Here is a 24,058-nt window from a genome sequence, read left to right on the forward strand (position 1 = left end):
TGGTAGGCCTTTGGGGCTCCTCTCACAGGGTTGAAACCATTGTAATAGAGTTCCAAGGCCCAAAGGCCTGCTTATTTTCTTGGTTGTAGTATTTTCAGGGCACATGTTTTCCCTTAGATTAAATGACAGCAAGTTATTAACTATTTTCAATTTTTAAAAATTAATCTTTCATGTTTTTAATGAGTTAATTTTTTGAGACATAGTCTCACTGTGTTGCCTGACTTGACTCCATTGTCCTGGTCCTGCGCCCCAAGTGCAGGCTTTACAGGCGTATAGCATGCTCATCTTCAATATCCACTCTTACAGCTGTCTGTGCCCTGGTCAGGAAATCATGTTTGATACCTGTAGACACCCCTTTCTTTTCAGACTTTATAATTCCTACTCTGCTCTGGGCTTCAAGACCAGATTGTTGGAACTGCATTGCCTGAAAAGTCAGGGAACGTGGGATCTTGTGATTGAAGCACACTGACATAATTGGGGCAGCTCCAGGCTGGAGCCGGTGAATAACCATGTTATATTCTGTGTTCTTCTGCAGGGCTCATTTTAATTACTCCTAACATAGCTACTGTTTCTTTTCTTTTTCTATAGGAGCTTCCGTGTACCAGTCTTAAAAGTGAAGGTATGACTGTAAGGGGGCACAAGGGAACTTTCTGGAATGAAGACAATGCCCTGTGTATTCATAAAATACTGAGTTACATGTTTGTCAAAATTCAGTGAAGAAATATTTAAGATTTGTCCACTACATTTATAATTTTTATGGTAAAAGGAGAAAAAAAATTACCCATTGAAGTCTAGTTAGTAAATTTCTCTTTTTAAAAATTGAGCTAAATACACTCAGCTTACTTTGAAATACATTTTAAAAATAAGTTGAACACAGGTGTGGTGGTACGTGCCCACAGTTCCAGAATTCTGGAAATGGAGGCAGGATAGTTGAGAATCTGAAGCCTTTCTCAGCCTCTAACAGCAGTTTCAGGCCCACCGGCATTATATGCCTATATTGTCACCTATTTTGAAATAAAGAGACTGAAATATCTCAGCTGGTAAAAGCTATACAAGCCTGATGCCAAGTTCAATCCTAGGACCCACAAGAGCCAGATGTGGTATATCTCCACCATCCTACTGCAAGATGGGAATTAGAGACAAGCCACTCAAGGGTCAGCTCAGTCTAGAGTCTCTTAAAGCTACAGATACTACAAAATACTTGCCTAAACAAGTAAAGAAAGACTCTCAGAAGTTGTTCTGTAACCTTCACCATACATACTGTATCAAACACAAAAGTAATTTTTTAAAGGAGGCTCTCTTACAGATGACTCAGCGTGCAGTCGTGAGAACAAGAGTTAAGATAATAAGCCAGGCATTGTGTACATGATGTACTCCCAGCTCCAAGCAGCTTCCATCCTGGCTAGGAAAACTGGAGCCATGTTCAAGGACGACCTTACCACAAAGGAATAGTAGGCAGAATAGTAGAGGACATCTGATGTACTCACCTGTGCATGTGTTCACAAACACAAGCACAGATCTTTTAAAAATAAATCAATAAATAAAAGGCAAGGGCTCTGAGATTGCTCTGCAGTACTGGCCGTTCTTAGACAACCTGAGTTTGGTTCCCAGTTCCCACACAGGGACTCACAACCATCTGTAACTCCAATTTCAGGGAATCTCATACCCTGCTCTTCTGACTTCCGTAGGCACCAGTCATACATGTAGGACATACACATATTTATTCCTTTGGGGGTTTGTTTTTAGACAAAACCTGGCCTGGTCACTAGGATTACAGGTATGTATTAACATATCTGTCAATACCTTAGAAAATGTTATTAAGTTGTGGGTGCAAATGAGGCTGGATTGATTGATTTTTAAGATTTATTACATGTGAGTACACTGTAGCTGTTCTCAGATACCCCAGAAGAGGGCGTCCACTCCCACTTTGGATGGTTGTGAGCCACTATGTGGTTGCTGGGATTTAACCTCAGGACCTGGATTTTTTTTTTTTTTTTGGTTTTTTGAGACAGGGTTTCTCTGTATAGCCCTGGCTGTCCTGGAACTCACTTTGTAGACCAGGCTGGCCTCGAACTCAGAAATCCGTCTGCCTCTGCCTCCCGAGTGCTGGGATTAAAGGCGTGCGCCACCACGCCCGGTAGGACCTGGATTTATTTTTATGCTCTTGATGCCTGACCCCTTGGTGCCGGGTAGGACTGTGGGGGTCTTTCTTAGCCATTGATCCTGATCTCCCACTCTATACCTGGGAGTCTCTGTCTTATCTAAGCCACCCTAAAACTGGAGAAGTTTGAAATGACAAGATGTACTACATATTCGTTGTGTTGTAGTTGGGAGGAGAGCAGAGTGAGGATGGTTCTGAAAGTAACAGCAGAAGACACTGGAAGTGAAGCTCACAGCACGGAATTAGCCAGTTTAGAACATACAGCTTGGTGACGTTCAATGCACTTAAGATATTATATAACATCACTCTGTCGCATGCCAAAATGACTGCTTTATCCCAAAGGGAACCCCTGTGCTTCTCAAGCACTCACTCCTGACTCAGCCTTCCTGTATAACTAACTACTGCCAACGTTCAGACTCTGTGGACTAGTATATATGAGTTATTATACAGTGTGTATCTTCTTGGTTTATTTCATTTATCATCTTTTTTGAAGTTTGATACTTTTTTGGCTAAATACTTCACTTTATCAATATGCTGCATATTCTTTATCCATTCGTTAGCTGATACCTATTTAGGGAATTTCTACTTTTTGGCTACTGTGAATAATGCTCCTATAAAACTTACATGATTTTTTTTTCTATTCTTTTTCTTTTGAGCCAGGGTGTCTACGCTCTAACTCACTATATAGTCAAAGATGCACTTGTAACTCCCTGCAGAAGGCTGGGCTTACAGGCATGCACCTCTTCCTCTAGTTCTTAAACAAGTTTTTATTTAAATGCCTTTTAAACTTTTTGATTTTATTTATTTTTGAGATAAGATCTCACTCTGTAGTCCGGGCTGCCTGCAATTCACTATTTGTAGCCCATGCTGACCTTAAACTTGTGCTGGCCTTCTTGTCTTGGCCTTTTATTTCAGCGCTGTGATTGTAAGTATAAAATACAACTCCCAATACTGGTTTTTGTTCTTTTTTGAGACAGGTTTTTCCATATCCAGGGCTGGCCTAGAATTCTCTGTGCATCTAAGAATAATCTTGAATTTCTGATCCTCCTGCCTAAACCTTCTGAGTTCTGGGATTACAGACATACACTGCCACACTTAGATTATGCAAGTTGTAGCCCAAGCAGGGATTCATAGTAGTGGCAAAACCAAACAAACCTGTAGCCGTCATAACTGGATGTGACGTGCGGTTTTGATTTTCATTTCTGTGGCCACTTGTATGTCTTTTGGGAAAGGCTCTCTAAATCATTTGTACTTTTTAAAAGCTGGGTTGTTCTTTCTGTTGTCAATTTGTAATATATATCTATATATCTGGATCTTGGATGCTTATGAGGTATGTAATTTATAAATGTGTTTCTGTTTTGTGAGGTGTTGATATTTTTTTATGATGTCCTTCAATTTCATACACAAAAGCTTTTTATTTTATTGAGTTTGTGTTGTGTGTGCCTTAGGTATCCTGGCTTTTTTTTTTTTTTTTTTTTTTTTTTTCTCCCCTCTTCTCCTTTTTTAGCAGGGATTGAATCCAGGGCCTCACACATTCTAGAACAATGCTTTAACACTAAGCTAGCCTAATCCTCTAATTACTTTAGAAAGTGTATATATAAAACATAGAGATACCAAAAAAAACAAAAAACAAAAGAACCAATTAAAAAAAAAAACATAGAGCTACATACTGTCTGGTTTTTGTGTGTGATGCCAGAGCCTTGAGCAGGCTGCATAGGCAACCTGAGTGCTTCTCCAGGGCCCACTTGATTTTGTTAGATATATATGTACTCCATCTACAGAATATGGTTACACCTTTTCTCTACACTCTTACCATACCATGTATTAATCAGCTTCAGTTCTTTGTTTTCACAGGTAAAAGTAATTTTTTAAAAGCATTTTCATCATTAATTTATTTATATTATGTTTGTATTTCTTCAGCCTATATTCACTCAAATGTGTGTTAAATGAATGTTTACACCTTTTGCATGTTTATTTTTTCTTTAATTGGCTGTAATAGATGCTACATTTATGTGCGACAAACGGTGTAACAAGAAACGATTGTGCGGACGGCATAAATGTAACGAGATCTGCTGTGTGGTAAGTGACTTACCATTTGTTGGTGTTATCTGAGTCCATTCATTTGGAAGCCTCAGCCCTCTGGAATGTGACCCAGATTTAGAAATCAACTGGAGGGGCCCTAAACGGCCATCAGAGCTCTCCTAGTCCACACACACACACATTGAGCAGACATGGCCTTTTTAGGCTCTCCACGATGGCAGCTCACATACATATAGGAAGACAGAAAGGGCCTCCAACCCTAGTCCTGAGAAAGTTTGAGTTTTAATTTTGTGGATATGTGTCTTGTTGGTCAGTGTGGAGGCATGTACACATGAGTGCAGGTGTCTACAGAAGCTACAAGGGTGAGATCTCTGGAACTGCACTCACAGGCAGCTGTGGGCCAGCTGACATGGCAACTGGCAACCAGTCTGTCCTCTGTAAAGACTCTTTAACTACTGAGCCATCTCTCCGGCTCCCAAGACAACGTCAGATTATTATGGTTCTTTGGGGTGACTTTTGCCTCGGCACAGACTGGTATGGGCTTAGCAGTTTGAGCTTTGGGTTTTGTGCGTTCATTGGGCCAAATCAGAGGCCAGAATGGGTTTGCTGAGTTTGTTGGTTTGTTTTTTAAATGCAGATTCTCCATCTATTGCCTGAACTGACCTGCCTAAAACTTGCCTTGTAGAACAGGCTTGCCTTTAACTCAGAGATCTGCCTGTCTCTGCCTCGCAAGTACCAAATACCGAGTAAAGGCATGTACCATGACACTTGGCACAGTATTTTCCTTAACATTTTCTATTTTGCAGCTAGGGATATAGTACAGTGTTTGCCTCACAAGCATAAGGACCTGCTGGGCATGGGGCCTAGAGAGGTGGTTCAGTGGTTAGGAGCACTGGCTGTTCTCCCAGAGGACCCATATTCAATTCCCAGCACCCATATGGCAGCTCACAACTGTCTTAACTCCAGTTCTAGGTGACATACATGTAGATCAAATATCAATGTACATAAAATAAATATTTTTTTAAATGTTGTGCATGGTGTTTGAATCCTAGTGCTGAGAAGACAAAGGTAGGAAACTCCTTGGAGCTTGCTTGCCAGCCATTCTAACCTAGTTAATGAACTTCAGGTTAATGAGAGACCCTATCTAAAGGAGGCAGAAAATATTATGAGTTTGGCCTCTGGAATCTACACGAATTCACACACGCACATGCACCCTTACATACATAATATGAAAAAAAAGTTTTATCTTAACACAATGAAGTGTGATGATATTTTGAACCAAGGTTGATAAGTCAGTGTTTGGAAGCCTAGACTTCCTCTGATTATCAGAAAACTCAAACAAGATTCGAGCTGTACAGTGAGGCTCACCCAGTGTCCAGCTCCAGGGAGTGCTCTGCTCAGTCTCGGCGTCCCTGGTTCCCCTCCTCTCCTCGATGGCTCTGAAGCCCTTCTCATTCGTCTTCCCTTCTTAACTGTGCGCAGCTTTGTGGAGAAAATAGTGTTAACAGATAGAGCTCTTTTCTTCTAGGACAAGGAGCACAAGTGTCCTTTGATTTGTGGGAGGAAACTCCGCTGTGGCCTTCATCGGTGTGAAGAACCTTGTCATCGAGGGAACTGTCAGACCTGCTGGCAAGCCAGTGAGTACCTTCACTCTGGACTTCTGGAGCTGCTTGCAGCCCCATGCGCCTTTATTCCCAGCACTTGGAGGCAGAGGCTGGCAGATGTTTGTCAGTTAGAGGTTAGCCTGGTCTACATAATGAGTTTCAGGACTACTTGTAGCCAGAACTATAGAGAGAGAGCCTGTCTAAAAAACAAAGTTTCCTAGAAACTTTGAGCAGTCGGTTTGCTTAGTTTAATATGGGTTACTGAACTAAGTGTTAATGTTTCAAAAATGTTGAGACTTTTTATTCTTAGCCACAGTAGTGCATTACTGTAATGAAGGTAGGGGGAACAATTAAATCACACATCTAGGCATATTATTATATTCATGTTCATCTATGTACAAACTCACAAAGGCTTCTTTTGTTTCATCTTTTCCCTCAGGCTTTGATGAATTAACCTGCCACTGTGGCGCCTCTGTGATCTACCCACCAGTTCCCTGTGGGACTAGGCCTCCTGAGTGTACCCAAACCTGTGCCAGGATCCATGAATGTGACCATCCAGGTGAGTCACTTCATGTTGCCACCTCACGGCATACTCAGACCTTGTCATTCAGAATGTTGCTGTGTGACTGTGCATAGTTCTGCCCATGGAGGTATGTGTGATCTAAGCCACACAGTGCCTCCTCAACAGTATGCTCATCTCTAACTTGTTTTTATTAGATATTTTCTTCATTTACATTTCAAATGCTATCCCGAAATTCCCCTAAACCCTCCCCCTACCCTGCTTCCCAACCCACCCACTCCCGCTTCCTGACCCTGGCATTCCCCTGTACTGGGGCATATAATCTCCACAAAAACAAGGGCCTCACCTCCCAATGATGGCCGACTAGGCCATCCTCTGCTACATGTGCGACTAGAGCCATGAGCTCTGGGGGTACTGGTTAGTTCATATTGTTGTTTCTCCCTTATTGTAGTTGTCAAGCACGTCCAACAGTTTGGAAGAAACCCTAGTCTTGTCTTTCTTGTCTTTCACAGACTTCTGTTTCTTTGTTGCCTCTACTTTTGACGCATATTTCAAAATTGAACATTGTTTTTACAGAATTAAAGATAACCTAGTTAAAGCCAGCAGGTAAAGGTGATGACCTGAGTTTGACTTCCTGGTCTCTTGTGGTGGAAAACCAATACCCGAGAGTTGTTCTCTGACCTCCACACACATGCCATGCCATGCCACATACTCTCTCACATGCATGTGCACGTGCACTTGTGCACACACACACACACTCAGTGAGAAAGAACAAGTAGGTAAATAATAATAAAATAACAAAAAATTATTGAGGGGGTGAAAAAAGAAAAAAAATTATTGAACTTGGTTTTTGTTTAGAGAAGCAATATTAAATTATTAGCCTGCCACTATGGAATCTCTATAATTTAAATTAAATTATACAAAAATGTAAGCCATACGATTGGTGTTATGTCATTTATTATGGTACTTTTTTAAAGATTTATTTTATTTTTAATTATGAGTGTGTGTGTATGTGTGTATGTATGTGTATGTGCTGCACATGAGTGAAGAGGCCAGAAATCAGTGTCAGATCCCCCTGGAACTGGAGTTATAAGTGTTTGTGAGGTTCTTGCTAGATTCCTATGAGCTAAACTCTAGTCCACTGAGCTATTTCTCCAGCCTTCTAATATAACATCTTTTAAAAGTTATTTTGGTGTGTGTGTGTGTTATATGTATATTCCCTTTTTTCTAAAAATGAGGTTCTACTGAATGTAATGATTTTAAACTTGCTTTTGTTGTTGTTGTTACCTTTCCATGTGTTAGCGTGTGTGTATTGGGGTGTTTTCTGAGGGTTGAGACAGTCTTGGTTTATAGCTAGCCTGATCTCCAGCTTCCTCTGTCTTATCAGGCTGGCCTCAGATTCTTGACCCTTCTGCCTCTGTGTCCTGGTCGCTGAGGTTACAAGCATACAGCAGCATATCTGTATAATGTACATACAGTGTCATACCAATTTGTAGTCACTCGCTTATATACTTATTTTAAATTTATTTGTATGCCATAGCACACATAGAGGTCAGGGGACAGCCTACAAGAATTGGTTCTCCATTTAAGTCCTAAGGATCAGTTGTTGGATTTGGTGACAAGCATCTTCATCCACTAAGCCATCTTGCCCCACCCACACACGTTTTATTTTTATGTGTTGTATGGGTGTTTTGCCTCCATGTTTGTCTTGTCTATACAACAGTTGCATACAGAGTCCACTAAAGAAGAGGGAGTTAGAAACTCTGGAACTGGAGTTACAGATATTTGTAAGGTGCTATGTAGAATCAAACTGGGGTCCTCTAGTCTTACCTGCCGAGCTAACTCTCCCAGCCCCAACATTGATTTTTAAAATAACAGTAGAGTGACCTGTTACATCAGTGGTTCCCAACCTTCCTAGTCCATATTACGTTATTTATTATATTATGTTATGGATATGTGTTTTTAGTTTTTCTGTGATAATTGCACAGGTACCAGGCCAAAAACCATTTGAAATCACACTGCATTTTTCCCTGTACCCAGTGTAGTTGCTAACTGTTGTCCTGGATCATATTGGAGGCTGTTGCTTGACAGGACTTTTCCTGAGGAGACACAAAACATACATCTACTCCCTCAGATAGGGGATCCACAGCAGATCAAAGTACAGATAGCACCAACATCCAGCTTGGTGAATCAGTGACTTACTGGTGTTATTTACAAGAAAGGGTGAGGAATTACTTAGTAACATCTGGATCAGCATAACCCACCCCTCACAGTTCACAGCTCGACAGATTGGAGAGTGCCCTTTCCTGGTGCCCTAGTTTATCTCCTCCAGGCAGCTGGGCTTGTGTCAGGGTCTTTGTGGATTGGCTAGTCAGAAAGGGATTCTGCTGTCTGTTGTTTACTCTGGAATGGAGGGGAGGACTGCCCTTGTCAAGCTGGTCCATTTCAGGTACTTCCTGAAACTATTTTGAATTCCTTTAGTACTGGTTTAAGGAACTTCCCTACTGGGTGGAATGTTTCTATCTCAAAGGAAACCAATACACAACAGGTACATTGTTTCATTTACCAAAGCCCTATGAAATAACTCAAGGCACAGGAGATGGAATACCCACACTAAGTCTAGCCATGTGATTTGAACTTAAAATTAGAGGACTTGCTCTTAGTCTTTTAAATTCATATAGTAAAAGAGAACTAAGCAAATTTGTCTTGAAGTGAAAGCCCTTCCTTGGGAAACTTAGAATGAACTTCCCAACATGATTTTTAAGTTCCTTTCTTGGTAGTCACACCAGCATGAAGTGTCCAGGCCAGTTCCCACCCAGCCCGTCTTCTACCACATGCAGGATTATAGGTGATGTCCAAATCCTCCTGCGCAGTATCCTTAGTAAGAATTTTGTTTTGACTTTCTTCTGTTTGTCTGTGTGTCTTTTTAATATCCAACATGGTGTCAGGCAGGGGGAACTTCATAGGTTTAAAAAAATTCCCATTATGAGGTTCTCTTCAAAACCTGTGAGTGTAGATGGGCCAGGAAGCAAGGAGGCAAGCCTTGTGCTGTAGAGAACGACCTGAGGGATATTGATTGGAAGCTCAGGGTGGGACACTTAACTCACATCGATGGCAAGAAAGTGATCAGTGGCAGCATCTAAATCACTCTCTAAACAGTGCTTTCCATGGATGGGTGGTGTGCCTTCATGTGTGTGCGCACCGAATGCCGGGTGACTGAAGGCCAGAAATGCCTGTCAGATCCCCTGAAACTCAACTTACACATGGATTTGAGCTAAGAATTGAACCTGCATCCTCTGGAAGAGCAGCCAGTGCTTTTAAGTGTTGAGCTATGTGTGCAGCCCACTATAGAAGCATTTTACATGGAATAGATGATAGATGTCGGGACATCGCTTATCAGTGCAGTCGAAAAGAAAGCTAAAAGTCGAACACATAGACCAAAATGGCTCTCCTGAGGATGATAGGAAGGCTGCTCTGTTTCTAGAATTTGCATGCCTCTGGGAGAGCAGCAAACTTTAACTGCTAAGCCCCAAATGTTCATTTCTCAGTCTCAAATATAAAGCAAAATAGGTTTTACTTCTTGTTGGGACCATTTAGAGAAAGTCCTAAGTCTGGAATTTGAAAGTCTGACGCCATTTATAACATGTTTATAGTATTTATAAACCTTACTTAGAAATTATTCCTAAAGCTGTGTTTCTGTTTTTGCAGTATATCATTCTTGTCATAGCGAAGAGAAGTGTCCCCCTTGTACTTTCCTAACTCAGAAGTGGTGCATGGGCAAGCATGAGGTAAGTTTTCTTTCTGAGTGTTCTCTGTTCCAGTCAGAAATGTATAATTTAATTGCTTAAACATTGTTAGTCTTAGTTCTCAAATATCATCCAGGAAGCAGTGCTTTCTGAGAGCACCTTTTTCGTTTTATATTAAGATTTGCATACAATAAAAGTTAGCAAGAGCTGACAGAATGAATCAGCAGCAGTAAAGAAACTTAGCTTACAGCACTGACAGCCTGCGTTTAATCTCTGCATAAACCTGCATAAAAGATGGGAGGAAAATATTGACTCCAGAATTGATCTCTGACCTTCACATAGATGCCATAGCACACTTGCATGCACATACACAGTAATAATAAAGTGAAATAAAAATTTGAAATTTATTTATGTGTATGAGTGTTTTGCCTGCACATATATCTGTGTGCCTGGTGCCCATGGAGCCCAGAAGAGGACATCAGATTCCCTGGACTGGAGTCACAGAGCTGCCATGTGGGTGCTGGGAGTTTAAACCTGGGTCCTCTAGAAAAAGAGCTGGTGTGCTTCTGAATTACTGAGCCATCTCTAACCCTGTAGCATCTTAATCTAATTTCAACCCAGAAATTCAGCTGATGGCCATGAGAGTTTATGGTGGGAACTCACTTGGGCCTTCTGGACGAGAGAGCAGTATCTTCTCTGTACTAGTGAACCATGTCCCAGCCCCCAACATAACGTTTTTTAAGGGCATATTTGAGCCAGCAAGACGGCTTAGTGGGTAAGGGCACTTGTGCCAAACCTGATGAACTGGATGGGCTCCATAGAGCCCAGTTGGTGAAAGGGGAGAGCTGACTCCACAAGTTATGTGTACATGTGTGTGAAACTCTTTAAGAGTACATTTTAAATATTGTATAAGGGCTGGAGAGATGGCTCATCTGTTAGAAGCACTGGCTGCTCTTCACAGGAAGTTCCCAGCGTCCACGTGGCAACTCAAAACCATTTGTCACTGCAGTTCACAGACATCCTATGCGCTCTTCTGCCCTGAAAAGGCATAAGCCACGTATATAGACATGCAGGCCAAACACTTATGCAAATCATTAAATAAAATTTTACAGATCAATGTATATTTAGGAGCCCGCCAGATGGTTTAGTGGGTAAAGGTGCGTGCCAAGCCTGACAGCCTAAGCTCAGCCCCTGGATCACATGGTAGACCCAGCTTTCTCAGACTGTCCCCTGACTGCGACAGGAGCATGGTACATGTGCATTACACACACTCGTCACATATTTTTATTATTTATTTAATTTATTTATATGAGTACACCGTTGCTGTCTTCAGACACACCAGGTATCAGATCCCCATTACAGATGGTTGTGAGCCACCATGTGGTTGCTGGGAATTGAACTCAGGACCTCTGGAAGAGCAGTCAGTGCTGGTAACTGCTGAGCCATCTCTCCAGCCCACAAGCGTTTTTTTAAATGCATATTTATTACAGATAGTTGAGAAAATACTGTTCTAACAAAAAGTACTTTTTGCTGGGGATTAAACCAAGGGCTTTGCACATGTTTAGTATACTGATTAGTTTTTAAAATAACACAACCGATACTAGATAGATAGATAGATAGATAGATAGATAGATAGATAGATAGATAGATAGTCTAACGAGAGAAGAGTTTTAATGAGAAATTACTTAGACCAGGTTGGCCTGTAGCTTTGTGTATGGAGAGCTGACACTTACTAGATGTGAGAAAGCCAGTCCTCTCAATGTGTAAGAGTAGGGAAATCAAGCTGAGCAGCAAGTAAGCAAAAGACGGAACAAGCAGTATCTCCCTTTGGATAACCTCCCTGCCATGATGGATTTAACCTGGAATTGTAAGCCAAACAAAAACCATTTCCTACCTCTATGACTTTTTCTTTGGGTATCTGTCTCAGCAGTATACCTAAGTAACACATAAATGAGTCTAGAACAGAGGTCAGCACTGAGTAGTGAGGTTAGGCTGTGATAAATCTGACCATGTTTTTGGAGGAGGAATGTGGAAGACTTTGGAACTGGGCTGCAAAACCCAGTAAATGCTATTCACAGAGCTAAATGGGCCATTCTAGTGGAAGCACGGAAGAAATATGTGCCCTTTGAGGGCTGATTCTTGAGGTTTCCAAGGGGAACAAGAACTTTATCAGGAACTAGGCCTTGTATTTAGTATTTTGGCTAATACTCTGTGTCCTGATCAGACTGTGCTGAAGAAAAGCCATGATTGATAAGAGATCAGCACTACTGAGGCAGAACCTTCTGTGCCTCCTAGAGACAATAGGAAGTATGTCCTTGGGGTTAGCACAAAGCAGCTAACGGAGCTGTTGTCCAGGGGCCAGGCCACATCTCAAGCCTGCAGCAGAACTTGACATTGTAAGAATTACCTACCACATGATACTGGTTTTGAAGGCACAAAAGGGTCATGGAAAGCAGCTGAAGCCAGACACTGTATGGCAGGGTCCAAGTCCCTACAGAGAGTCGTGGAGAAGCCATTGGTGAAAGTGAAGCCTCAGTAGCAATGGAGAGAGACCCCACAGTATTGGAGATGCCAGAAGTGCTAAGAGCTGCTGGTGTGGCGTCGATCCAGCCTAAGGAAGAAGCTCTGTGTCCCGTGGATGCGAGTTGAAGAAGTGAGGCTGCCTAAGCCCTCTGGAGCCTGGAAGATAATATTATGATTGAGTTCCACGTGTTGGACATTGAACTACAGGATTTTGGTTTTGCTTTAGCATAGCTGTTTTTATGCCCTAGTTCTTCCCTTTTGGAATAAGAATGTTTAAGTATGTAACTTGTTTTTTATTTTGCAGGAGCTCACAATTAAGAAACTTTGGACTTTTAAAGAGACTTTGGACTTTTGAAGTGTTGGAATTTTTGAAGACTTTGGGGGGCTTTTTTGGAGTTGGACTATATTTTATATTAAGATATTACCATAAGATTTGGGGATAAGAAATGGAAAGTTATTGCACAAAGTAACATGTTTGTGTGCTAAGTTGACATGGGATGAATTGTGCTGGTTTAACTGTCAGCTTGACAACCTAGAGTCACCCAAAGTCGTAGTGAGGAATTGCTTAGATCAGATTTGGACTATCGGTATGTCTATGGGGGATTGTCCTGATTGTCCATTGCTGTGGGAAAACACAGCCCACTATGAGTGGCACCATTCCCTAGGCAGAAAATCCTAAACTGTATGAATGGAAAAATCAAGCTGAGCAGCAAGCAAACAACATGCATGTATTCATTTCTCTCCTCCCTTGACTGTGGATGTGATATGACTAGCTGCTTGAGTCCCTGCCTTGACTTAATGCAATAATGAACTGTACCCTGGAATTGTAAGCCAAATAAACCCTTTCCTCCTCTATGTTTCTTCTTGTCAGGCTATTTTATCACAGCAACAGAAATGGCAAGGGTCCTGTGACTGATGTATATACCCAGCCCAGTGAAAAAAGAAGTGTTGTATAACCAGGCATATGTGATCCATGCTTCTCCTACTCCAAGATGATTTGTTTTCTAACCTGCTCTTGTTACTTCATAACGTGACTCTGACATCTGTAACATGTTCTCATTATTCTTTTATCTTCAATGAACTTTTTTTTTCTGTACTTATTTCCTGTGCTAGTTCTTTTTGGTTTTTAAGACAGTTTTACTGTGTAGCTCTGTGTAGCCATGAACTCGGAGATCCACCTGCCTCTGCCTCCCAAGTGCTGGAATTAAAGGCATGAGCTGCACTGTCTAGCCTCCTGTGATAGCTCTTAAGTCTCTATAAATTGTGTGTGTGTGTGTGTGTGTGTGTGTGTGTGTGTGTGCTTGCTTTGAGGTAGGATTTTATATTGGCCTTGAACTTGCCATATAGACAAACATCTTAAATCATGTTTCTCTTGCCTCTGTGTCTTAGGTACTGGGATTACAGGCATGTTGGGCCACCCTATCCAGATTGTGAATCTTTCTTTCTGTTAGTTTACCTACCAGGAAATACTCATTTATTATCTTTGCTCAATGAAAAATGATTGAGTTCCCAATCTAGGCCAGGGAACAGTGTAGATATGGGGTCACACCCCTGCCTTGATGGATCAATCGTTCAGGGATGAATGTGTTGTTAGAAACAGACAATTGTAAGCAGAATAGTTTGAGGACTGTGGAGTCCTAGGGAGACAGATCTTGCCCAAGAAGGCATTGTAGAGGAAGTAACTACAGGACACTTAAGATCTAGTGATCAGGTGTGAGGCGTGAGAAGCCAGTGCACAGCATAAGCAGAAGGCACCTCTAAGTCCAAAGCCACTGAGAGGAAGATTGGGAGTTTGAGACCAGCCTGGGTCACCCCATGTCAAGTCATGTGTTACTTAGATAAAAATTATCTCTACATTTCAAGGGCTCTTGAAGGAATTTGAGTGAATATATAAAAGTAACCCTGAAGCTGAGCATAGTAACTTACACCTGTAATCCCAGCACTTGGGGAAGTGTAAGAAGGAGGATCAGGAGGTCAGAGCCAGCCTGTACTGCAAGAGCCTATTTCCCAAGAAAAAAGAAAAAGTCATCTTTGATCCCATAGTAATAAATTTCCAATGTGTTCTCCAACCATTGGAAACCAAGAAGCAGGTAATTTCTCAAGAAATAAAATGAGTTGGGAGTTCCTGTTGCCTCTTCATTTTTAACTGAGTGTGTGTGTGTGTGTGTGTGTGTGTGTGTGTGTGTGTGTGTGTGTGTGTGTGAGAGAGAGAGAGAGAGAGAGATGGGAGAAGGTGAGTGTCACAGTGTGGAGATAGCATGACAGCTCAGAGGAGTCGGTTCTCTCCTCCTGTTGGGTCCTGGGGATTGAGTTCTGTTCACTGGGCTTGGCAACACGTGTTTTCACCCAGTGAGCCAATTTGCCAGTCCTTGCCACTTCTTTATGAAAGTGTTACCTAAAGTTATGAGGCCATCAGCTTAGAGATGTGTTGAAATAGCTGAATATTTAATCACATAATACAACCCTGCAGCAGTGCCAAGTGTTTCCCCATACGTTAGTTTTCCAACTATGAATCCTATCAGACTGGCTGATGATAAACCTCACCTCCAAGCCTGTCACAGAGGTTGGAGGGAGGGCAGTTGGAATGTTAAGCAGGGTTTTGTAGGTATATTTCGAAATTCAACCTACCTGAACCTTAGTGCTAGGGCAGTAGACGTGTACCACCGTCATGCTTACAGCATTGTAAAAGTATTCCCTAGCTACCTGGTCCCATCTTACCCAGCTGAGGAAGTTTGTTAGCTCACACATGGTTGCTGCCACAGCTTTATATTTAAGCAGAGCTCCCATTTGTCTTTCTTTCCTAACCACTTGGACATTTGGACTTTTAAAGTCTTAACTGTTGCTGGGTGGTGGTGGTGCACACTCTTAATTCCAGCACTCGGGAGGCAGAGGCAGACAGATCTCAGAGTTGGAGGCCAGTCTGGTCTACAGAGTGACTTCCAGGACAGCCAGGGCTACACAGAGAAATCCTGCCCCCCCCCCCCCAAAAAAAAAGGCCAGGCACGGTGGCATGCACATGCATAGAATCAGGACTCCAGGGCCACCCATGATGGAATTGCTTGAGGCCGGCCTGGACTATTGCAGATACTGTTTCAAAAATTCATAAACAGCAGCAGGTAAAGGAACCAAGCCTGATGGTGGCCTGGGCTTAGTCCCTGGGCTCACATAATGGAAGCCAGAGAACCAACTCCTCCAAATTGTTCTTGGACCTCTTCATAGATACCATGACGCACATACTAAATTCATGTCAAAACAACATACAGCTCTTTTCTAAAGAGTCTAAGGTCTGGAACATAACTCAGTGCTACAGTATTTACCTAGAATCCTTCCTGAGGCTCCCAGTTCAGTCTCAATGCTGTAAATAAATAAATAAAAAAAATAAAGAAAATAGAAGGTAAAAGAATGCATTCTAAGAGTGAAAACTCACCCAGAACCCACGCAAAGATGAGAATCTGGCTACTTCTGTCTCTCCTAGTTACGAAGCAACATCCCCTGTCACCTGGTTGATATCTCTTGCGGATTACCCTGCAGTGCCATGCTACCCTGTGGGATGCACAAATGTCAAAGACTTTGTCACAAAGGAGAATGTCTTGTGGATGAGGCCTGCAAGCAGCCCTGTACCACACCCAGAGGTGACTGTGGCCACTCATGTATGGCACCCTGCCACCCCAGTTTACCCTGCCCTGTGACAGCTTGTAAAGCCAAGGTAAGTGTTAACCCACTGCTAGTGAGTCCAAAATTGACTTCAGTGGCCACCATATATGCATTCTGGGAACTACAAGTCATCAAGAGAAATCATACCATCTGTGCATGATACAGTGTGAGGTACTGGTGCTCAACCTAGTGAGCTAGAACAAATATGTGGTCCCTTACAATCAAACAGGACAGATAGTAGCTAAGTGATGGCTTGGGTCATCAGGACCATGGTGTCATAGTTAACCCTCTTGGAAGGTAAGGTTAGTCTGAGGAATCATGGAAGGCCACCCTGCAGAGATGAGGACAGATGATCATCTTGAGTCAGCTAGGCCTTGGTTGGACCTGCGTCAGATATGTTCATTGGATTCAGTGGTGCAAGCTTCATTCTAGATTTGCCCTTTCAACTAGAAGTAAGAAGAGAAGTAGTTTCCAGAAAGGAACCTTATGACCAGGACATGGGCCTCCCAACGTGTCCATTGCTGTGCCCTCAGTTTACATGGATGGTGGTTAGCAGCTTTCAGTCTGGAGAGACGCTGATTCAGCTGCTCTTGGCTGGGGCTGGATCTGGGAAGGGCTTTAAAAGTGAAGCCTGCCTGGCTGCCGTGCAGTTCTCTGTGGGAAGTCACTCCACGCTAACTAATGTTTCAGGTAGAGTTACAGTGTGAATGTGGAAGAAGAAAGGAGATGGTGATTTGCTCTGAAGCATCGGGGACTTATCAAAGGTTAGTGCTGCAGAAATGCTCAAAACGGGTGGCCTTGGTGGAATAGAGATTCATGTGCCTCTTCTCTGATGCTAGAGACATGCTAAGCTAATGAATGCACTGCCACTGAGCTATATCTCCAGCCCGAGGAGGTTAGTGGGTTTCTTGTTATTTTGGGGTTGTTTGGAGGTTTTGTGAAATTTCACATTTATTTATTTATTGCCTGTGTGTGTGTGCACGCATATACGTGCATACATGTGTACATACACGTGTGCCACAGTGCATGTGTGAAAGTAAAAGGACATTGTGGGGAGTTGGCTTTCTCCCTCTACTGTGTGGGTCCCTGGGATCCAAATGAGATTATCAGGCTTGGCTGCAAGCAGTTTTAACTGATAAACCATCCTGCCAGTCCCTTTGAAAGATTTTAAAGGGGCTGGAGTGATGGCTCAGCAGTTAAGAGCACTAACTGCTCTTCCCAAGGTCCTGAGTTCAATTCCCAGCATCCACATGGTGACTCACAACCATCTATAATGGGATCTGATGCCCTCTTCTGGTGTATCTGAGGACAGTGATGGTGTATTCATATAAATAAAATAAATAAATATTTTTAAAAAAAAATGTTTAAAGCCGAGTTTTACATCTAGGGCTGGAGAGGTGGCATAGCAGTCAAGAGCACTCATTACTCTTCTGAGAGCCTGAGTCCGGGTTCCAGGCAGCCCCTGATCTGACATAACTCCAACTTCAAAGAGTCCAATGCCCCCGTGGCCTCCTTAGACTCCCACACAAACACACCACATACACACACATGCACACACAGAGAAGAGGTTACTCTAATGTGTTTGTCATGCTTTATGGTGCCTTTATGGGCTGGTGAGCTGGCTCAGCAGGTCAAAGCTCATACAGGCCTGATAACCAGAGTGTCACCCCTGGAGGGATGTCCCATAAAGGAGGAAAAGAAGAACAGTTCCACTAAGTTGTCCTCTGACTGCTGCCTGTGCATCATGACATGTGGGCCCCACCAACACGTACATACATCATGCATACACAGTAATAAAATTAAAAATGTTTAAGTACCTTTGCTTCCCTCCTTTCCCACCCTTTCCCCTTTTCATCTAGTTACACTGTGAGGTAGGGTGGAAGCTGTCTTGAAGTTAGGTAACTGCTTTAATATTTTACCTTTTCTTTTTGGTGGCACAGTAAGGCACTGTGTCTTGTCACAAGCATGTGCTTTCTGACTGTTCTGGTAGCTATCCTTGTAGCCTCCTGAAGCCTGGACAGCCATATGGTTGTACAGAGATCTGAGTATAGAGGTGAACTGTTAGTGAACGCCTGGCTACATACATCTCTAACTAGATGTGAAGGCCTGCTATGGCTATAGGGCTACAGGTATGCACCGATGTCTGATTGGCTGTTGGTTGCTTTTGTTCATTGTTTTTGGTTTTGGAGACAAGGTTTTACTTTGTAATTGTGACTTGCCAGAGCTCACTGCATGGGCCAGGCTAGCCTCGAACTCACTGAGGTCTACTAACCTTTGCCTCCCAAGAGCTGGGATCAAAGGAGTTCACCACCGATTGTCTGTTTGAATAGTGTTAGGTGTTGGCCTAGATGTTTTGGAGAGAGAAAGTCATGTTAACTCTTCTCGTGCAGCTACTTAGAATCTAACTGAGGACATAGTTCATAAGCTTCAATGTAATACTACGGTAAATATTAATAATAGAGTTTCCGAGGTCACACAAACTACCTTGTGGTTAGTGGGCTCTGAGGAAGTGTCCGTATCCCTAGCACATGGTGTCCTGATGTCCTGCAATGCCTCATCCTTTTTTTTTTTAATTTCAGAATAGCTGCTATTTCTATGGCCTCTAAATTAATGGACATGCAGCTTGGAGACTCAGTGGAGATCAGCAAGCTCATTACCAAGAAGGAAGTCCAACAAGCCAGGTAATTCCGGAAGTGTACGCTGCTGCCTTCCAGCTCAGTCAGTAGTTCCTACAGGATTTCCTATGTCTCAGCCCTCCAAGGCAGAGTCTCACAGAAAATGGGTATTCAGTAGATGTGGATGTTGAACCCACCAAGGACTGCTTGACTCCCTATAACCGGGAGGCCACCCATCTCCCTTGAGGAGGACCCATTTAGCCATCTCTGCGCTGGGTCTGAGGGAAGACAGTGAGAGTCTGCTGGCAGGTGTGTTAGTGAAGCCTGAATACGCATGCTCTCCTAACTGCGCCCGCGCCTAAGCTGATGTGTTCTCGCAGCCTACCTGAGATTGTCTTACAAACAGAAGCCATGGAGCCTGTGCCCTGACCACTGTCTGATTTGTCCCTCAAGGTTGCAGTGTGATGAGGAGTGTGCTGCCCTGGAAAGGAGAAAGTAAGTGCTTTCAGGAGCTCATGTAACTAGCAACCCCACTTCCCTCACCCTCTGTCCTGGGTCCAGGGCAGCAAGAACTATGTAGAAAGATTTTCTCTCAAAAGTCTGCACCTACGCAATGCAAGCCAGGCGTGGTGGGACACGCCTGTACTGTCAACCAGGCATGGTGTTGTACCTATAAGCCCAGTATCTGGAAGACAGAGACTGGAGGATTCTTAGGCATCTGAGGCCAGACTGGGCTACCTGGGTAAGTTTGAGGCCAGTCTGAGTAACTTACAGAGAAGACTGGAGCTATATAGGCAAGTGGTACCTCACATACATGCGGCCTGAGGCTCAGTCCCCGGTACAACCCCACAAAAGAGCTTTTGTTCTTGTGCCTCTCCCACCCTAGTTCCCCACCCCATTTCTTTCTCATTGTTGCAGTACTTAGCATCAAACCCAGGGCCTAGCTTATAGCAGGCAAACATTAAGGCAGACTGATCTTAAACTCCCAGAGATCTACCTGTCTCTGCCTGCAGAGTGTAGGATCCACTTCATTTACTGAGACAAAGGCCTTTCCTTACTGCCACTTGGCTGCTGGCTGACTAGGAGGTCCACATCCCCAGATCTTGCTTGTTTGGCTGCCTGGCAGTTTGCTTGTTTGACGGTGTCTTACTGTATTGCTTCTCCTGACCTTGGACTCCCTATATAGGCTATGCCTCCTGAGCGCTAGCTGCTGGGATCGTAGGTGTATGGCACCATGCATAGGTTCCACTTTGATCTGGCAGTGTATGTTTCTGTTAGATAAGAACTTAGCAGTAACATTGCTGGTTTAGTAAAATATTCATATGTTCCTTTTTTGTACAATCTACCAAACTGTACCAGTTTCCTCTAGCAGGGTAAAAATTTCTATTGCTACACATTTTTGTCAGAACTTGGAATTATCTGTCTTTTTCATTTTAGTCAACACTTGTGACTGTATGAGAGGCTGTATAGTCTAGTTTGAGCTCGGTGACTCTCTACCTCCTCCTCCTCCTCCTCTAGCCTGCGACATTACAGAAATGTTCCGCTGTGCTTGTTTTTTTTTTTTTTAATTTATTTTAGTGTATAAGTGTTTTGCCTGCATGTATGTATGCCTACTGTGTGCATGCATGGTGCCTTCGGATATCAGAATAGGGCGTAAGATTCCTTGGAGCTGGAGTTGTGGATGATTGTGACCCCCCATGTGGGTAAGGAGAACTGAATCGAGGTTATCTGCAAGAGCAGTAAGTGACCTAACCATCTCTCCAGCCCCTTATTGTTTAGAGATCTATTTTTATTGTATTTATGTGTCTGTGTGAGTGCATGTCACATATGTACAGGTACCTGAGAACCTGGAGTAAGCGCAGATCTCCTGAGAGAGCAGACACCTTTGTTGGCCTGAGCATCTCCCAAGCTCCAGTACTCCAAATCTCTCAAGACCAGCCTACCCTCCCCTGAGTAATCGTAGCTCTACTATGCTACTTATTTAGACCCACCTATTTTGCATATTTTTCTATGAAAACAATACATTTGCCAATAATTGTTTGTTTGGTTTTTTAATATATATAGGTAGGTGTTTTTATGCACGACTTGCGTGTCTTGTGCCCATGGATGCCAGAAGAGGGTGTCAGGTCTTCTGACCTGGAATAGTAGATGGTTCTGAGGCGCGACGTGGGTGCTGGGAATCAGGCCTGAGTCCTGCAAGAGCAGCAGTGCTTCAGCTGCGGCTGTCTCTCCAGCCCCGGTCGCACACTGTGTGAAGTAAAACAAAATCTCACGCCATCCACCCTGATATGGAAGGCTAGGACTCACTCCTTTGTCCCATGTATCCACACTGAATAAACTCTCCACACGGGCATCTCAGTTGTCACCTCAGCTGGTGGCACTATCCAAGTGTTTGTGTCCAAGTAACCCTTGCAGTAGCTCCAGAGCAGGAGTGCTTTTTCATTGTGGTTTGCTTGATTGGAGAGTTTCTTTTTATTGTTTGCTTGCTTACCTAGGGGTGTCTATGATTTTTGCTGATTGGTTAGTTGGTTAGTTTTTGAGCTATGATAATCCTAGTGTTTGAGAGACAGAGGCAGGAGAATGTCTGTTGTTCAGGGGAATCCTGCCATACAGTGTTTCAATGTTTCAAAGCAAAACAGAAAAGCCAAAAGGCCAGTACTTGGTAGGACTGCCAAAAAGGAGTTCAAGGCCTTTCTTGGCTCTTGATGAGTTTCAGGACAGTCTGGAGTACATGAGATCCTGTCTCAAAAACAAAGTGTGTGTCAGGGGTGACCTCTGTAGTAAAAGGGGATGAAAGTTCTTGACTTATGTAAAACGTATTCTGAGATTACTACTATCTATACTAAGCTAAAGCCCATCTCTTACTACACCAGACTTGTAAATTCAGCTTTATCGTAGGTTTGTAGAAAATAACAAAACAGTATGGGGCCAAGGTTGTAGCTCAGCTCATAGAGTGATTGCCTAGCATACAAACAGCCCTGGGTTTGATCCCAGTACCACATGAACCTGGTGTGCTGTGATCGCAGTCAGCGATAGGAGGATCACAGTCACCTTAGCTCTGTAGCCATTTTATGGCTGACATGAGACGATACTTCAAAAACGAAAAGTTTTTGGGGCTGGAGAGATGGCTCAGCGGTTAGGAGCACTGACTGCTCTTCCAGAGGCCCTGAGTTCAGTTCCCAGCAACCACATGGAATCTGACGCCCTCTTCTGGATTGCAGATGTATGTGCAGCAGAGCACTCAAAAACTGAATGAATAAATTGTTTTTTTAAAAAGTAGCTAGCTAAGTTGTTAAAGGGCTGTCCATGCAAACATGAGGCCAGAGTGTGCTTCCCGGCACCCACGTAAGGTTGGGTCACATGTTCGCTATTCCAGGACCAAGGAGGCAGGGATGGGGTCTTTGGTACTCAGTGCCTGGCTTGGCCTGCCCCAAGTCCCAGTGAGAGGGTCTGTCTCAGAAACCAAAGTGGACAACATGGAGGATAACACCCAAGGTTGGCCTCTGCCCTCCACACACCCTCGTGTGCTCCTACCTTAAAGCCAGAAAGTTCGGGGTTCAGGAATCGCTAGGGAGTCTTGAGACAATCACCTGTGAGTAAAGAGAACTCCTGCATAATCTCCCTCTCCTCTTCTCCTCACATCCGTTATTTCTCAATCTCTCTCAGGAGACTGGCAGAGGCCTTCGACATCACTGATGATTCTGATCCTTTCAATGTACGCTCTTCAGCATCGAAATTCAGTGACAGTTTGAAAGACGATGCCAGGTTTGTAACTGCCTATCCACCTTCCTAGCGGCAGCTGATGAGCACATGGGCTTAGTATTATAAGATATAGCAATCAGTTATGTGTTTTCCCCATTATTAAGCCAGATGAAGTAAGCTTATGTTGTAAGAAATGACATGGTTAGCTGTCTGGGCAGAACTCAGCAGTGGTTGAGGAGTGGTCCTCACGGTAGGAGTCCAGGCTCCCGAGGGCCATGAGGATGAGCCACCACTCACCCGGGTCACAGTCACAAGGTCCTTATCTAGGGCAGTGACAGCTCCTGCTCTGCCAGCTCCTCTCTTCTGCACTTTATCTGCAGTGTTGTCCTCTCTGTACTGTGTGGGCAGAAGGGGGTGGAAGAGGTTCCCAGAAGAGCAAGAACAGGCGGAGTTAACCACTGCCTTCTCGTTTCAGGAAAGACTTAAAGTTTGTCAGTGACGTTGAGAAGGAAATGGAAACGCTCGTGGAGGCCGTGAATAAGGTTGGAGCACACGTCCAACTGGGCGTTTCTCTGAGACCAGCTGGACTTAGAGAAAATATTAATAAGTACATTTCAGAAACACTGTTAGCCTAGAGGGTTGTAGGAGAAGGGTTGCTTCCATCATAATAAAAAAGATGTCTACAATTAAAATGAGTGTATATTAAGAATAACCCAGCTGCATACATATCAAAAGATGGCCTAGTCGGCCATCACTGGAAAGACGCCCATTGGTCACACAAACTTTATATGCCCCAGTACAGGGGAACGCCAGGGCCAAAAAATGGGAATGGGTGGGTAGGGAAGTGGTGGGGAGGGTATGGGGGACTTTTGGGATAGCATTGGAAATGTAATTGAGGAAAATACGTAATAAAAAAAATATTAAAAAAGAAAAAAAAAAGAATAACCCTCAGTTGGACATAGTGTCACACACCTTTAATTCCAGCACTCAGGAGGCAAAGGTAGGCAGATCTTTGTGAGTTCAAGGTCAGCCTAGTCTACAGAGTGAGTTCCAGGACAGCCAGGACTAAGCAGAGAAACCCTGTCTCATGGGTAACTGGGGCAGGGTCAACAGTAATAACTGAATGATTTCAAGTTTGAAAACATGCAAGCCCCCCCCCCCCAGGTGACTGAAATGTTGCCTGTGAGAGAGCACACTCTTATTTTCTCAGAGTTGGGACACAATTCCTTGTGGGGAGACTAACGATGAAGATCAGGGGGATAGACTGCGGAGAATGGGCCCCAGTCTGCCAGGGATCTCTGCATGAGCTATATATGGAGAAGTGATATAGTGACCTGGACATAGTGATGAACACCGTTTATCCCATCATTTAGAAGACAGAGAGGTAGAGTTCTGTTAGTTGGAGGACAGCCTGATCTACATAGCAATTTCCAGGATAACCTGGGCTGCACAGTAAGATTCTCAATAAAATAATAATAATAATAATAAGCAGC

At 43.4% G+C, this 24,058-nt stretch overlaps 1 protein-coding gene across 2 annotated transcripts in view; it reads left to right on the forward strand.

Moving 5' to 3' along the window:
• Nfx1 (nuclear transcription factor, X-box binding 1) overlaps nt 1-24,058 on the forward strand; it is a 55,007-nt gene that overhangs the window by 28,104 nt on the left and 2,845 nt on the right. The window contains exons 11-21 of one of the 2 annotated variants that reach the window (XM_021159379.2): nt 589-619; nt 4,161-4,240; nt 5,730-5,838; nt 6,245-6,364; nt 10,034-10,113; nt 16,070-16,300; nt 16,939-17,012; nt 18,828-18,929; nt 19,317-19,358; nt 22,530-22,628; nt 23,041-23,107. In XM_021159379.2, the coding sequence (XP_021015038.1) occupies nt 589-619; nt 4,161-4,240; nt 5,730-5,838; nt 6,245-6,364; nt 10,034-10,113; nt 16,070-16,300; nt 16,939-17,012; nt 18,828-18,929; nt 19,317-19,358; nt 22,530-22,628; nt 23,041-23,107 (1,035 nt within the window). Of the gene's footprint in view, nt 1-588; nt 620-4,160; nt 4,241-5,729; nt 5,839-6,244; nt 6,365-10,033; nt 10,114-12,898; nt 14,721-16,069; nt 16,301-16,938; nt 17,013-18,827; nt 18,930-19,316; nt 19,359-22,529; nt 22,629-23,040; nt 23,108-24,058 lie in introns of those variants that run through there. The other variant, XM_021159380.2, reaches the window with a different exon arrangement.

This window comes from Mus caroli, chromosome 4 (genome assembly GCF_900094665.2).
Source record: "Mus caroli chromosome 4, CAROLI_EIJ_v1.1, whole genome shotgun sequence".
In the NCBI taxonomy this organism is placed as follows: domain Eukaryota; kingdom Metazoa; phylum Chordata; class Mammalia; order Rodentia; family Muridae; genus Mus; species Mus caroli.